The following is a 14,535-nucleotide window of genomic DNA, read 5'->3' on the forward strand; positions in this document are numbered from 1 at the left end:
CCTTTTGAGCATGTGAAAATAAGAAGCTTTGTAATATCTCTTATAATGCTGTGCATTATGTTCTTTTTTTGGCATTTTTTAGCACCTTTTCAGGCGGGTTCCACCTGAAAAAGACATGTGCACATAAACTTACAATTATATGCTGCAAGTCAAAATCTTAACTTTCCCAAATGAGCTATGCTTTGAAAATCATGTCACAAAATTAGGGTATGTGTACACGTAAAAGCAAATCCAATGCAAAATAGTGTGGTTAAAGGTGTTGTCCACCTATGGGGGACATTTAATTTATTGCTTAAAAGCAAGCAGTTGGGGCTAAAAATCATTTTTGTAATTGGGTTGCAATAAAAATTGTGCACCATTTGCCTCCTATATTACACTATGAACTCATTCTGCAGCCAGCAATAGACAGTGATTTAATACAACAGCTATAGGAGGCAAAGGAATCTACTATATAATCGTCTAATTCTGTCTGTCTGTCTCTCCGTTTGTAACGGAAATCCCGTGTTGCTGATTGGTCGCGCCCGACCAATCAGCGACCGGCGCAGTCCGGCCGCGAATTGGTGCGGAATTCGAATGACGCACTCCACCCCTACCGTCGGGAGGTCTGCGGCGCTAGCCGCTGATCACCCAACGGTTGCCGCGGGTCATCTCCTGCCGCACGGAGGTCAGCGGCGACGCAGCCGGGAGATGACTGGCGGTAGTCTGAATACCCGATGCGTTAGAATCGAGCCACCATCTAGTACATATATATATATATATATATTCCACATAGCAGAAGAGGAGCTGCACAAGTTTAGGATCCACCAAACCTCTTACAAAAATGTAACATGTGAGCGAACAGTAACATACAGTATTGCATCAATTCTTAGAGAAACAAAGAGAAAAGATGTATCACCTGTTTAATCCATAAATATCCTCAATGTTTCCAAAAAGGGCGCTGACTTGCTCTGGCTTCATAGGTAGCTCATGTTTGTCTATGATGCCTCCAAGGTAGTCCTAGTGGAAATTTACAGGCATTTCAATTGCACACATCAATTAGGTTTTATTAGTTAAAAAATTTACAAGCTGTCACAGTCATTATTCACAGATACATTATTAGCTCTACACCAAATCTTCAGTTTAAAGGGAATCTGTCACCATGTTTTCTCCATATAAAGTACGGCCAGCATCTTTCAACCCTTCGCTACAGCATTCTAGAATGCCGTATGTCTGTCGGCAATGCACACTGCATAACACAAAAAATAAAGAGGAGGCACTAGATCATCACAAGATATGACCTTGGGACCGGTCTGTGCCGTCTGAGTATAATAAAAGCTTTTTTTGTGATTGGCGACATATGTAGATACAGCATACCAGAATGCTGTAGCAGAGGGCTTACCGATGCTGGCCATACTTTACATGGAGAAAACAAGGTGACAGGTTCTCTTTAATATCAGGTTTATAAGGCCGAGTGCAGACGTACTTTTTGGCCCTGCGGATTTTTCCAGGCAGAATGGAAGAAATCCGCAGGTCAAATGACCTGCATTTTTCCTGCGGATTTGTTCCATTTTTCATGCGATTTTCGTGCGGTTTTCCATCGCGCTTTTCCCCCTGCGGATTTGGTGACAGGGGAGATGGAAAACCGCACAAAAGAAGTAACATGCTGCGCATTTTGTACCGCGGAAAAATCCGCAGCGTCTGCACAGCGCTTTTTTTTTTTACATTGAGTTTAAGGCTACTGTACATCACAATGCAGAAATGCAACGTTTGTGCGCGGTAAAATCCGCTGCGGATCCGCTGCAAATCTGCATCGTGTGCACACAGCCTAAATGTGTCATGCCGGCTTCCGGGTACAGCAGTCACATTAGTGACTTCCCTCAAACTCAGGATCGTCGTGGGACATTATGGTTTATTTCTTCAGTTCGGACAGATGAGTAATATTGTTGCTTATTATTTTAATTCTTTTGCAGGGGACATTGGCATCAGTGGACTGAGCGATAACGTGTGTATGGTCTAGTTTACAGTAAATAAGGAGTCTGTCATTATTTCAAATAAAAAGGACTTTATTCTAAGTATGTGCTTTTTTTTATATAATTTCACTATGGGGTTAGTAATGGGGGTGTCTTATAGACACCTTTCCATTACCAGTCCCAAGCTGTCAGCTTTAGCTTGGCTGGTTGTCAAAAATGGGGGGACCCCACCATGTTTTTTTTAGATTATTTATTTAAATAATTATAAAAAAAACAGCATGGGGACCCTTCTATTCTTGATAACTAACCTTGCTAAAGCTGACAGCTGAGGGTTGCAGCCCCCAGCTGTCAGTTTTGCCTGGCTGGTTATCAAAAATACAGGGGAACCCACGTCAATTTAAAAAAACCTATTTATAGCGCAATCGATGGGTCAATTGATGCCATTTTTCCTGGTGTCTACCCCTAATTTGAGTTGTTTGGCAGCTTTTCCCCTCCCCCCCACCGAAGGTGTTGTCTATGCATTTGGTTTTGCCTCCCATTGAATTCAATGGTGTTCAGTTATGTTTGGCAAACATTGGGAAGGTCATTGAACAGAGCCGAACCGAACCGTAAAAGGTTTTCTCATCTCTAATCTGGAACAGAACAGACATTTCAGAACTTTCCTAAATTCTTATGAAAACATTTACAGGACATCCTGCAGTGTACTACCGTACCCAATTTATTAAATATTTTAGGAGTCGATCCATTTTATTTACTCCGACACCACCAAAATGGACTCCGACTCCACAGTCCTATGTAAAACATTCGTAAATCCATTTCTTTTAAGTCAATGAGGTGGACTCAGAGTTAGGAATCTTATAAACCCCATACTGATGAATGAAACCATTGCAGAAATGTTTTTAAAGGGAACTGGACACCCTGGGGCCGCACGTACCAGGCCATATATGTCTGACTTTGAAGCGCTGCGGGGTTTCACAGAACACCATATTTAAGAGTCGCAGGAGACCGAGCCGCACGGATGACTAGTCATACAGGCGGGTCCTTGGTGGCTTCTCCCTGCCCTCTGATAGTGATTGACAGGTTTCTCCTCCTGTGCATCTATAGGGAAAAACTTTTCAGTCAATGGCAGCAGGCAGGGAGAAGCCACCAGGGAGCGAACCCATGTCACCCGTGTAGCTCGGTCTCTAGCGGATATTAAAGTATGTTTTTTTCTGCGTTTTAGTGTCAGACATAGATGGCTGAGATCATACACTCAGTCCAAACTATATAATAAACAGCATAAAGCACATACAGTCTGTTGTAATAGTTTCCTTTATATTTATACTTCAATCTTTTAGATTAACCCCAGAATATATTCATGGAATCAGTGATCAAATTCAAGGAATCAACAATCGCCATAATCACCATAGAGAAAAAAGGACACAGACTCCGATGCAACAGGTCCAGCTGCTCCATGCAACAGCCGGCATGTGGAAGCAGAGAGGCTGACTGACGATCCGAGATCCACACCTGCAACAACGTTTCGGGGGTACGCCCCTTTCCGCAAGCTTTCATGAGTCACAACCATTTTTTCCCCATCAAAATAGCTGTATGAGGGCTTGGGGCTTTTTTGAGGGGAGGGAGAGGAGTTGTAGCTCTGAATGACACCAGTTATTTAACCATATATTGCACGGATAAACAGGAAAAAAAATCTAAGTGCGACAAAATAGTGAAAAAAGCAATTCTGAAATTATTTTTAGGGATTTCATTGATTATTACCATATGGTAAAAATGACTTGGTAACATGATAATTCAGGTCTGTATGATTACAATTATAACATTGTAAGATTTGTATATCTATCTATAACTGCGGATTGGTGACACCAGAGGTTTATGGTAACAGCTCCTTAGGGGCATATTTACATAATGTAATACATTTTATTTTTTACAGTAATTTTTGCAGGACTGTGGCAACATATGCTCTTTTTGTAGATGAGGCACTACAGTAATAGCACTTTCATACACTGCCTGTAACTCAGTGAGTAATACCAACGTTTCTTTTGGGGTTTTGAGGGGGCCACTATACAGTGTGGAGGTCTGTGTTGACCATTATACTGTGTGGAAGGCTGTGGGGGCCATTATACTGTGTGGAAGGCTGTGGGGGCCATTATACTGTGTGGAAGGCTGTGGGGGCCATTATACTGTGTGGAGGGCTGCGGGGGGCCACTATACAGTGTGGAGGTCTGTGGGGGCCATTATACTGTGTGGAAGGCTGTGGGGGTCATTATACTGTGTAGAAGCTTTTAGGCCGGTTTCACATTAGCGCATTTTCAGCGCGCGCACGGCCGGGGGTAGCTCCGCCCCCGATCCGGCTCTCTGCCCGGCGTGCCCGCCCCTTCCTTGTAGCGCCGCCTCCTAGCGGACAGCGGCGCCTGCGATCGGCGCACCCTATCTTTAGCATAGGGTGCGCCGATCGTGCGCAGGCCGTGCGCTAGTTGCGCTTTGACCTGCGCTGCGCACTTTTGACGGTGCGCCGTGCGCGCCAAAATCAAACTTTTCGGATTTTGGCGCGCACGGCGCACCGTCAAAAGTGCGCAGCGCAGGTCAAAGCGCAACTAGCGCACGGCCTGCGCACGATCGGCGCACCCTATGCTAAAGATAGGGTGCGCCGATCGCAGGCGCCGCTGTCCGCTAGGAGGCGGCGCTACAAGGAAGGGGCGGGCACGCCGGGCAGAGAGCCGGCTCGGGGGCGGAGCTACCCCCGGCCGTGCGCGCGCTGAAAATGCGCTAATGTGAAACCGGCCTTATACTGTATGAAGGGCTGTGGGACATTATACTGTGTGGAAGGCTGTGGGGGCCATTATACTGTGTGGAAGGCTGTGGGGGCCATTATACTGTGTGGAGGGCTGCGGGGGGCCACTATACAGTGTGGAGGTCTGTGGGGGCCATTATACTGTGTGGAAGGCTGTGGGGGTCATTATACTGTGTAGAAGCTTTTATACTGTATGAAGGGCTGTGGGACATTATACTGTGTGGAGGGCTTTGGGCACCATTATACCTGTGGTGGCCATTATACTGTGTGAAGGGCTGTGAGGGTCATTATACTGTATGGGAATCATACTGTATGAAGGGCTGTGGAGGGAGGAGGAGCATTATATTGTGTGGAGGTATGCAAGAGCCTTATACTGTGTGAGGGCCATTACACTATGCTTTGAGACTGGTGGTCATAGCACTGTGCTATAGTCATTGGGGCCCTCATGTTTTTGAGGGAACTGTGGGGGCACTATGAGCAGGGCTGTGGAGTTGGAGTCGGAGTCATGGAAATTGAGGAATCGGAGGTTTGGCTTACCGACTCCACAGCTCAATCATACTGTTCTTGTGAAGGGAACTGTGGAGGAATTCACTGTGGAAGTATTTGGAGGTAATTTTTGTTGGCATCATAGTTTATGGGGGTTATGAAAGGGGTATCATAGTGGATGAAAAGATTAAGGGGCTTCAATAGGGGAAAAATTACTTTGTAAGTGCAGAAATACATGTCCTTCTCTGTGTTAAAAAATGGGAGATACACCTTTTTGTGACTATACCAATCTGTTGTCACCCCACTAAATATTGTTTTCTTAAGGAGTCTGAAGGGCCCAATTAGGAGTTCTACTATGGGGTCCTATGACTTCTATGCATGACATTGCCAATTGCAGCGAAAAGGAATAGGAGATTTTGCCCCCATGTACATGAACATTGGTGCTTCCAACGATGGGGGTCATCCATGATCAAACACTTAACACTCCAGAGAGAATTGTTTTTCATTGGAAGGCACGTTTATCAATAGATCGGAGGGGAAGGATAGGAGTGGGAAAACGAATGGGCAGGTTAGGACAGGATATGGGTTGAACTAGATGGACTTAAAGTCTCCCTTCAACCTTAATAACTATGTTACTATAAATAAGACCACGCGAGTTTGGCGAACAGTGAGGTGTTAAGAAGGTGTTGGGGACCTAAAAGTGATTAACCCCAAAAGAAAAGGAAGAAGTATATACAGTAGATCGGTAACAAAGCAATAGAGAAAGGTATAACTATAGCGAAGGTCTATAGAGTGAAGCATACGGAGGAGCGGTTGGTGGTCTACAATGTCACATGCTGAAGACTGATCCAGGAGAACCAAAGAATGTGAAGAAGTCCTACATACCTCCACGATACTTCGAAGATCTTGAACATACATCCTCTCAGTTTCTATAATTTCGCACACAACACGTTCCACATAGTTTAGTTTGCGAGACATTACACTAACTTTGCTTTCAAATGGAGAAAAGGATGTAGAGCCAAGATGGCCATATCTGTTTACACCGACGTTACTATTCATTGTGTTGCCATTTTTCAAACCAATGTGCATTTCCAGAGTCTGAGGAGTCTCAGTAGTGAATGAAGGCAGGTCCATGATTAGATCAGGTGAACTTTTCCTCAGTTGCTCATTGTTGACTGCATTGCCATTTGTATTTCCATGGAGCTGGTAATGGTCTCGGAGTGAGCCAGAGGTTACTGGTGAGAGGACACTTAGAGGACCCTCAGAATCGTAAAACACAGCACCGAGTGATGGAGAGCGGGATAACTTCTCATTGCTGTAGGATGAGGGGGCTGACAGCCTTGGGGATTCTGGAAAATAAAAATGGTCAATGAATGAGTAAATCAATAAAACTAATTACTAATCGTGGTAATATGGAAGCTTTCTTCACAGTTGACGCTCGGCTAGAGCAACATTCGAAATGTGAAAACTATCACTTGACCACGGCGCATTTTCATTGATTTGAATTACTGAAAAGTAGTGATGAGCGGACGTGCTTGAATAAGATGTTATCCATGCTCGGGTGCGAACAGAGTGACTTTGGCGTGTTCGAATAATATGATGAAGTCCCTGTGGCTGTCCAACAGCTATAACACACGTGTGATCTGTCCAACAATCAAGCAATGATGAAAATTCTCCTGCATTCTGTGACATCATGTTGACAGAGCATATCCTTCTCTCCCGCTCTGCTCTGTGCATGGGGTGTCACTGCCGACTGATGCAAGCTCAGTCATGTCAACAGAGCAGAGTGGAAGAGAAGGAACTGCTTTGTCAACTTGACTGAAAGCAAAATTGTTGCGAAAGCCGACTGTAAGGGTACCGTTACACGTAGCGACGCACCAACGATTCCGACAACGATACGACCTGGCTAAGATCATTTGTGCATCGCTAGTAAGCAGTCATACAGGCCGATCTTCATAACGACGCATCAGCGATCAGCGATGTCACTAACGACTACAGCGATCGTTGGTACCGTGTCACACACTGTCTATAATAGCGATTCAGACTTTGAATAGGCGTCCTTCAGTGCTATCTATATGAGTTCAGAGTTGCCAACGAGGTCGCTCGTCGTTGATAAGTGGCGTCAAACACAGCGATGCATGCTGGTCAGCGTGACGCCAGCGATCAAAAAATGATCCTGAACGCTCGCGCACGATCAGCGACATCGCAGCAGGGAGCCGGTCGTTTCCGCGTGACACACTTAGAGAGATGGCTAGCGATGTCGCTGTTGCGTCACACAATCGTTGTCGCTTCAGCGATAACGATAGCGATCTCGCCGTGTGTAACGGGGGCTTAACTGCGCTGAGCTGGGAGAGATCGGTGCAGGGTGGTAAGGCTATTAGTTAGCAACTACCTGCTGAAACGGTAATAAGCCTCATTGTGAAATTTACAAAAAAAAGTCCCGGATAACCCAAGTTAAAAAAAATAGGAAACTTTGTAATATATCTTATCAAAGAAATTTGCTTCTTTCTCCTCCTGGACTGATCATTCATTCTCAAAAATTACTATGGTAAAATCTGTCTTTACTGAATACAGAGTTTCTCATTACGGAGATGACAGTTGGTGCTCATAAAGTTCTATGGATAATTGTAATTTCAGGAAAACTTGCAGCAGAATGTCTGTGTCGGCCTCTAGCTCCTCTGTACTCCATATAATCTTATAAGCACCAACTGTCATCTCCTATGTCAGTAATGGGAAAATCCGCCTTCAATTAAAGGGAACCTGTCAGCTTGTTTTTCCGCAATAAGCTGCGGCCACTGCCTTTCAGGGCTTATCTACAGCATTCTGTAATGCTTTAGATAAGCCCCAATCTAACCTGAAAGAGAAGAAAAAGGAGTTTTATTATACTCACTCGGGGGAGGTCCGGTCCGATGGGTGTTGCGGTCCGGTCCGGCGCCTCCCATCTTCTAGCAATGACGTCCCCCTCCTCTCTTCGTGTTGCGGCTCCTGTGCAGGCGTACCGATCTGTTCTGTTGATTGCAGAGCCAAGTACTGCAGTGCGCAGGTGCTGGACCATTCCCAGCGCCTGCGCACTGCAGTTCTTTGCTCAACATGGAAGATCAGCACGCCTGCACAGGAGCCGCAACACGAAGAGAGGAGGGGGACGTCATTGCTAGAAGATGGGAGGCGCCGGACTGGACCGCAACACCCATCGGACCGGACCTCCCCCGAGTGAGTATAATAAAACTCCTTTTTCTTCTCTTTCAGGGTAGATTGGGGCTTATCTAAAGCATTACAGAATGCTGTAGATAAGCCCTGAAAGGCAGTGGCCGCAGCTTATTGCGAAAAAACAAGCTGACAGGTTCCCTTTAATACAGATTTTACAAACTTTATCCAAGACTTGACAGTGAAATAAAGATTTTGCGAACAAGATATATTACAAAATTGCTTATTTTTATGTGTACTATTTATTTATGAATTAAAAAGTAAACTCCAGGATAGTCTAAGGCTGTGTGCACAAGCTATGTTTTCCGGATGGATTTGCCATTTTACAGTATCAGCAAAGTGAATGAGACTTCCGAAGTCTCATGCACACGTTGCTTATTTTTTTCTTGAAGATTTGCAGTATGTCAATTTTTGAAGCATATTACACCCATTCATTAGCTTTATTTTTTTTTTGTCAGAAGTTTGTAACACTGCAGAAAAATAAAAAATAGAGAACAAATATAAACCATATGAATACAATACACATAATAAAAAAAAAAAAAATACACATAATAAAAAAAAAGAAAAGAAAAAAGCATTTAATTGCATAGGTAACATTTTGTCAATGGGGAGAAAAATGCAAACTCGTTAATATGCAAATGTAAATGACTAGATCACATATCATTAAATCTTTTGTTGCACAGCTTGCCCCAAGGCATACCAAGATCCCTTTTATTTTTAAAAGGAGATAAAGTAAATCCTTCCTGCCAAGAAAAACTAAAAAAAAAAAAAAAACCTGTTGGAATGCTACTCTACAGTAAACATAGTGTGAATGAGGGCAACCTTTAAGGGTTTAAAGTAGCACTCCAATTTTTGTTTTTATTTACTTCATTAGCCATAGTTATAATATGCACAATGCAAGTATAAAAAAAAAAATCTTACCATAGTTCTATAATATACATGTATAATATTTAGAATTGATATTGCCCGTTTCCAGCGCTGTACCGTCCTCTTCTGCACTACACGACTGTAGTTCTCACCATCCGCCTCATATAGAATCTTCTCTGTGGATCAGAAGTTGCTTTTTCAATGTAAGTCTATGAGAGCCTCGATGTGAGACCCATTAGGATATATTCAAAAAGTGACTTCCACTCCACATGGAAGAAACAGCGAGAGCAGCGGAGTACCGGAACGGGAAGGGGAGCAAAGATCAGTGTGTGTTTTCACGCATTCACTGTGCACATAACTATGGCTAAAGTGGAAAGTGCTAAAATAATAAAAAAAAAAAAATTACCAAAAAATATGGGTGGGTCTGTGATGCAATATCCATACCCCCCCATTCGGTAAAAAAATATTCGCAGCTGGAAAATGGATAGAAGAGCACAAGTAAAACTGCCCATCTGAAAGGGGCCTGAAGAATTATTCAGTCCTGCTCACTATGGATTGCAATATTTTTTGCAATAAAAATAAAGACATTTGAAAATAAGTTTTTATTCATTTGCGGCACGAGTCTGAGTGTTAAACCGAAAATCTGAATTAAACATGTCGACAGGACACCCATCTGAATGAGGGCTGGGTGTCATTTCCTGGCAGGAAGGAGGATCCTACAACTCCTTCCAGCAAACCATGACTTATTAGGCCTCAGGCGACAAGACATGTAAATGATTATAAACCAGTCTGGAAAATGGAAGCGTTAGGGCTCAATGACATTCACATAATAGGGATCCAGAATTATTATTATTTTTTCTTTTAGCACTTTATTCTTTCGCTTATAACCTGTTGAGAGTTTGGGCAGCACGAGTCATGTGACAGGTTCCCTTTAAGCTTATTCAAAAATCATTGTTCTCGGCAGCACATCATCCTGTGTAAACAAGAGCAGTGCTGCCGAGAATAATGATTGCTCAGTGCGCGTAGGCTATTACGGATCGTTGTGTGCACAATGGAAGCCAAACTCCTCTGGCTTTGACTTATTTCACAGAAAACCAAAAGAAACAGACATTGAATGAAAAGTGGCCAAGTTTTGTGTTTGGAGGGTCTCCAGAAAACTTTGAGATTGATGAATCCCTGCAGTTTATAGCCAAGTTCTCCTGTAATGGCACATTCCAAAATGTTCCCGAAAGGAAAACCCTAAGATCCTTTTTTTTGACGGAAGCAGTGAGGGCATTGTTCTACACTGCTGCCCTTCATGGGATTAATACAATGAAGGCACATGACAGGGCTGTTTGTGCAACACTGAGCGATTTCTCAGGGACTGGAATGAGAACATCCTACAGAAATGCTTCACCAGACGTGTTAGAACAGTCACCATTGTGCCTCCCTCAAATGGCAGCCAGCCACGGTAACATCTGACAGCGAGCCTCATATTTACGGATTATTACTTTTCCTCACAGATTATACACCATTCGGACAGTAATTTTGTAGGAAATAATTTTTTTTTAGAGTTTCTGAGAAACGGATTCTGTACAAAGACCCAAAAATCTGAATTGCGTATGTAAAGGCCCCCAAGCACATTAGATAAAAGTCAGCGGAACCTGTCAATTTTAGGGAAATCTGACAACCATTTAAGGTGTATGGGGAGGGGTCCTCCGACAACCTCCCGATCCTTCTGTTTAGTGGGCAGATAAGTCAGAGTCAGATGATTCTGGCGGCTGCTCAAGGATAACACAGAAAATCATGGTCAAGCCGATGGTTCCCATGTATGAGGGATTCGGGAGAGATAGTGGTCAACAAAAAGACAGTTTAGCCGGCATCGATCTAATGTATTTGGCCAGCTTAAAAGGTGTTGTCCACTTTCAGAAAAGTGGGCCCCAAACTGTGTAAAATGCCTAAAATAATAAACTCAGCCAGTACTAACACTCCTTGGGTCAATGCCGACGCACCGCTGCTGCTCTGGTCCCATTGTTTTGGCTGAAGTGGTGACATGTCGGAAGGGCACATCACCTCTCTAGCCAATCAGTGAGCTCAGATACTGTGCCGAACTTGAAGTGACATCACTGCTACAGTCAAAACACCAGGACAGGACAGGAAATGGATGATGGACCTAGGGACGGCGAGTATCTGCTGGCTTTATTATTTTAGGTATTTGACAATTTGGTGCCCATTTTCCGGAAAGTGGAAAACCCCTTTAAGGCTTCTGTGGAGCCACTATTAAAAGGGGTTGTTCACTGGTGCCATTCCAGCGGTGTCAGAACTCTGGAGCGGTATAACGACCTGTGATGCCTGGCGCCCAATCAGCTCTGGCGTCACTGTCCCCGCCTTCGTACAGATTAAACATGAAGAGGAAGTCTGGGCTGCAGCTGATTTCTGACTTCCTCTTCATGTTCAGTCTGTACAAAGGCGGAGACAGTGACGCCTCGCATCATTCCACTTCACCAGAGCTCCTGGACCGCGAGTGCCAAGATCGCGGGAATAGAGCCAGCACGGGAGGTGAGTTTAGGCTTCATTTTTTTTTTCATTGGCGATTAACTTTAGTTCAAGAAGGGGCTGTCCAAGTTGTGGACAACCCCTTTAAGAGGAATGTTTCAGTTACCTTCATTGTAACCAGAAAAAAAAAAAATCACATCATGCTGCATTTTTTGTTGCAGCAACACCTTGCCTTGGCAGCCAATTTTTGCACTTTCATTTTTTCTTCCCCTTCATCCAAGAACCATAGCTTTTTATATTTCTGTCTACATAACCGTATGAGGAATTTACTTTTGCAAGGCGAGTTCTAGTTTTCAATGCCACAAATCAATGTGCAGTGAGATATATTATAGGTAAAAGGATGTTCTCCTATAAAGCCTGTGGGCTTCACAGAAGTGCCAACATGATGGCCATACGGACCCTAGGAAGGCCCCTGGCGGCCACGTCTTTCAATCAGTACCATGCGATCCCATCACGGCAGGGCCAATGGTAGCCCGGAATGGTTCGTCTCTGGGACAACACGTAGACATCCGTTTGTCTCATACGAGTTCTAGGTGTGTTTTTCAGGAATAGTAATCATACCGATTGTTCATATATCTACATTTTTTTGGGAACCAAGTCGTCTGCACAACGTCATGGAGACATGTCCGATCTTAATATGATTCTCAGATCAAAATCACCAAGTCTACGGGTCCGTGACAAAAAACGAACAGCACTCGGATGTCATTTATGTCCGTTTTTCTCAGACTCTTTGATAGGAGGAGCTGGAGAAAGCTTCAACATTTTTTCCCCCATATGAAAAAAATTGATATTAAAAAAAAAACACTGATGAAATTAGTACCCATTTTTGCATACGAGAAAAAGCACCGCAGCTATACGGTTAGCAACTTTGTTACATTTGTCGCGGTGAGAGGCAGATGCTGGCTGTGTAATACAGCCAGCATCTGTTAGGTACAGCACTGTCATAGGTCTTAAGCAGACTTTATATACCTGAACCTGACTTGCGCCATAAATGACCAATGAATATTGGGAAGGGACTAGTGATGAGTGAGTATACTCGTTGCTCAGGTTTTCCCGAGCATGCTCGGGTGTCCACCAAGTATTTTGGCGTGCTCAGAGATTTAGTTTCTGTCGACACAGCTGCATGATTTGCGGTTGCTGGACAGGCTGAACACATGTGGGGATTGCCTGTTTGTTAGGGAATCTCCACATGTATTCAGGCTGGCCAGCTACCGCATATCATGCAGCTGTGTCGACAGAAACTAAATCTCCGAGCACGCCAAAATACTCGGAGGACACCCGAGCATGCTAAGGAAAACCCGAGCAACGAGTATACTCGCTCATCACTAATTAAGACATAACCTTTTGTTAAAAACCACAATAGTCGATGGGGGCTGTCAGGCACCATTTGTGTCCATCATGAGATGGATGGGGTTGCATTTTTCGGTTTGTATAACCAAATCAGAACACCAGTGTGAACCCAACCTTATAGAATACACCAAAAAGTTACAGAACTAATCCATAAAGCTGGATCAGGCAGATCATGGAGATAGGTGGGAATGTACTTGTTTTTTCAGAGACAGGCAAGAAGCACAAACTAACAAAAACCCAAAGATACAAAGAACTATCAAGGAACAATATTTCGCCTACCGAACAGTCGAGAGATCCTACGGTTGAATCCTTCAAAGCGTCCTTTCTCGTCAAACATTTTGTGTGGATTGGAGACTCTGCTCCTGGTAGAACACTCTCACTTCATGAGATCCCAGCGCTCTCAAGGTGTGGACAGACTGACATCATTGTATCACCTGCACTCTCCCTCTCCCTCCTCCGCCTCCAGACAGGAAACAAACGTCAAAAGATCCATTTTCTTCCCTCCCATCATAACACAATGAGGTGTTTCCCAGGTAGACTTGTAAAAGGAGTTAGAAATGTAAATCTTCCCTTATTACACATCCTCAACACCATTTTAAGCTCTTCAAGGAGCTCCCATGGCCATGGTCTATCCAAAGCTTCAGAGGTCTATGAATAACAAAGACTCTGAAACAAATAAACTTCTGCCCTTCAGAGGGTTAAATACAAACGAAGGCAAGTGACCGGGCTATTGGGGCAACAAGGAGATTTCTCAATAGCAGGAGTGAGAAGGTCCTTCAGCAATGCTCCACCAGACACTACAGACTATGCCTCTGTGTCCAACATGCCAATGCACTGGAACCAGCCATTACAAAACCCCCCCCAAAAATTGATTTGTACTGAACAAATTACCGTAGTGAGAATCTTCATAATGGAAAGATTGTAATTTCTCAAAAAATACACAAAGAGGAGAGAAACCCTTGCTGAGAGTTAGAGAGAACCCATCTGACAGAGAGAGACCACAGCTGAGAGAGAAAGAGAGATTCCAGCTGAGAAAAAGAGACTCCAGCTGAGAGGGAAAGAGACCCCAGCTGAGAAAGAGAGATTCCAGCTAAGAGACTCCAGCTGAGAGAGAGAACCCAGCTGAGAGACCCCAGATGAGGGAAAGGGGGACCCCAGCTGAGAGAGAAAGAAAACCCAGCTGAGGGAAAGAGAGAACCCCGCTAAGAGAGGGAGGACAAGAAGTAGAGAGAGGGAGGAGGATTGAAAAGAGAGGACCACAGAGCTTACACTCTAAATTAGAGACAGTTTTTTTCTTGCATTTTTTTTTTTTTTTTTTACAGACACAACAAATCGAATCTAAAAATGTTTGAA

General features: G+C 44.0%; 1 protein-coding gene across 1 annotated transcript in view; it reads right to left on the reverse strand.

The window, feature by feature from the left end:
• PLEKHG3 (pleckstrin homology and RhoGEF domain containing G3) overlaps positions 1–13,806 on the reverse strand; it is a 67,195-nt gene extending 53,389 nt beyond the window's left edge. Inside the window, exons 1-3 of the mRNA XM_073567292.1 lie at positions 13,462–13,806; positions 6,112–6,575; positions 896–996 (exon numbers count right to left, since the gene is read on the reverse strand). Of these exons, the coding sequence (XP_073423393.1) occupies positions 896–996; positions 6,112–6,575; positions 13,462–13,519 (623 nt within the window). The 5' untranslated portion in view covers positions 13,520–13,806. The remainder of the gene's footprint in view (positions 1–895; positions 997–6,111; positions 6,576–13,461) is intronic.
• Between the last annotated feature and the right edge of the window lie 729 nt (positions 13,807–14,535).

Source organism: Dendrobates tinctorius, unplaced genomic scaffold (genome assembly GCF_039654945.1).
Source record: "Dendrobates tinctorius isolate UK_male_01 unplaced genomic scaffold, ASM3965494v1 ptg000019l, whole genome shotgun sequence".
NCBI classification, from domain to species: domain Eukaryota; kingdom Metazoa; phylum Chordata; class Amphibia; order Anura; family Dendrobatidae; genus Dendrobates; species Dendrobates tinctorius.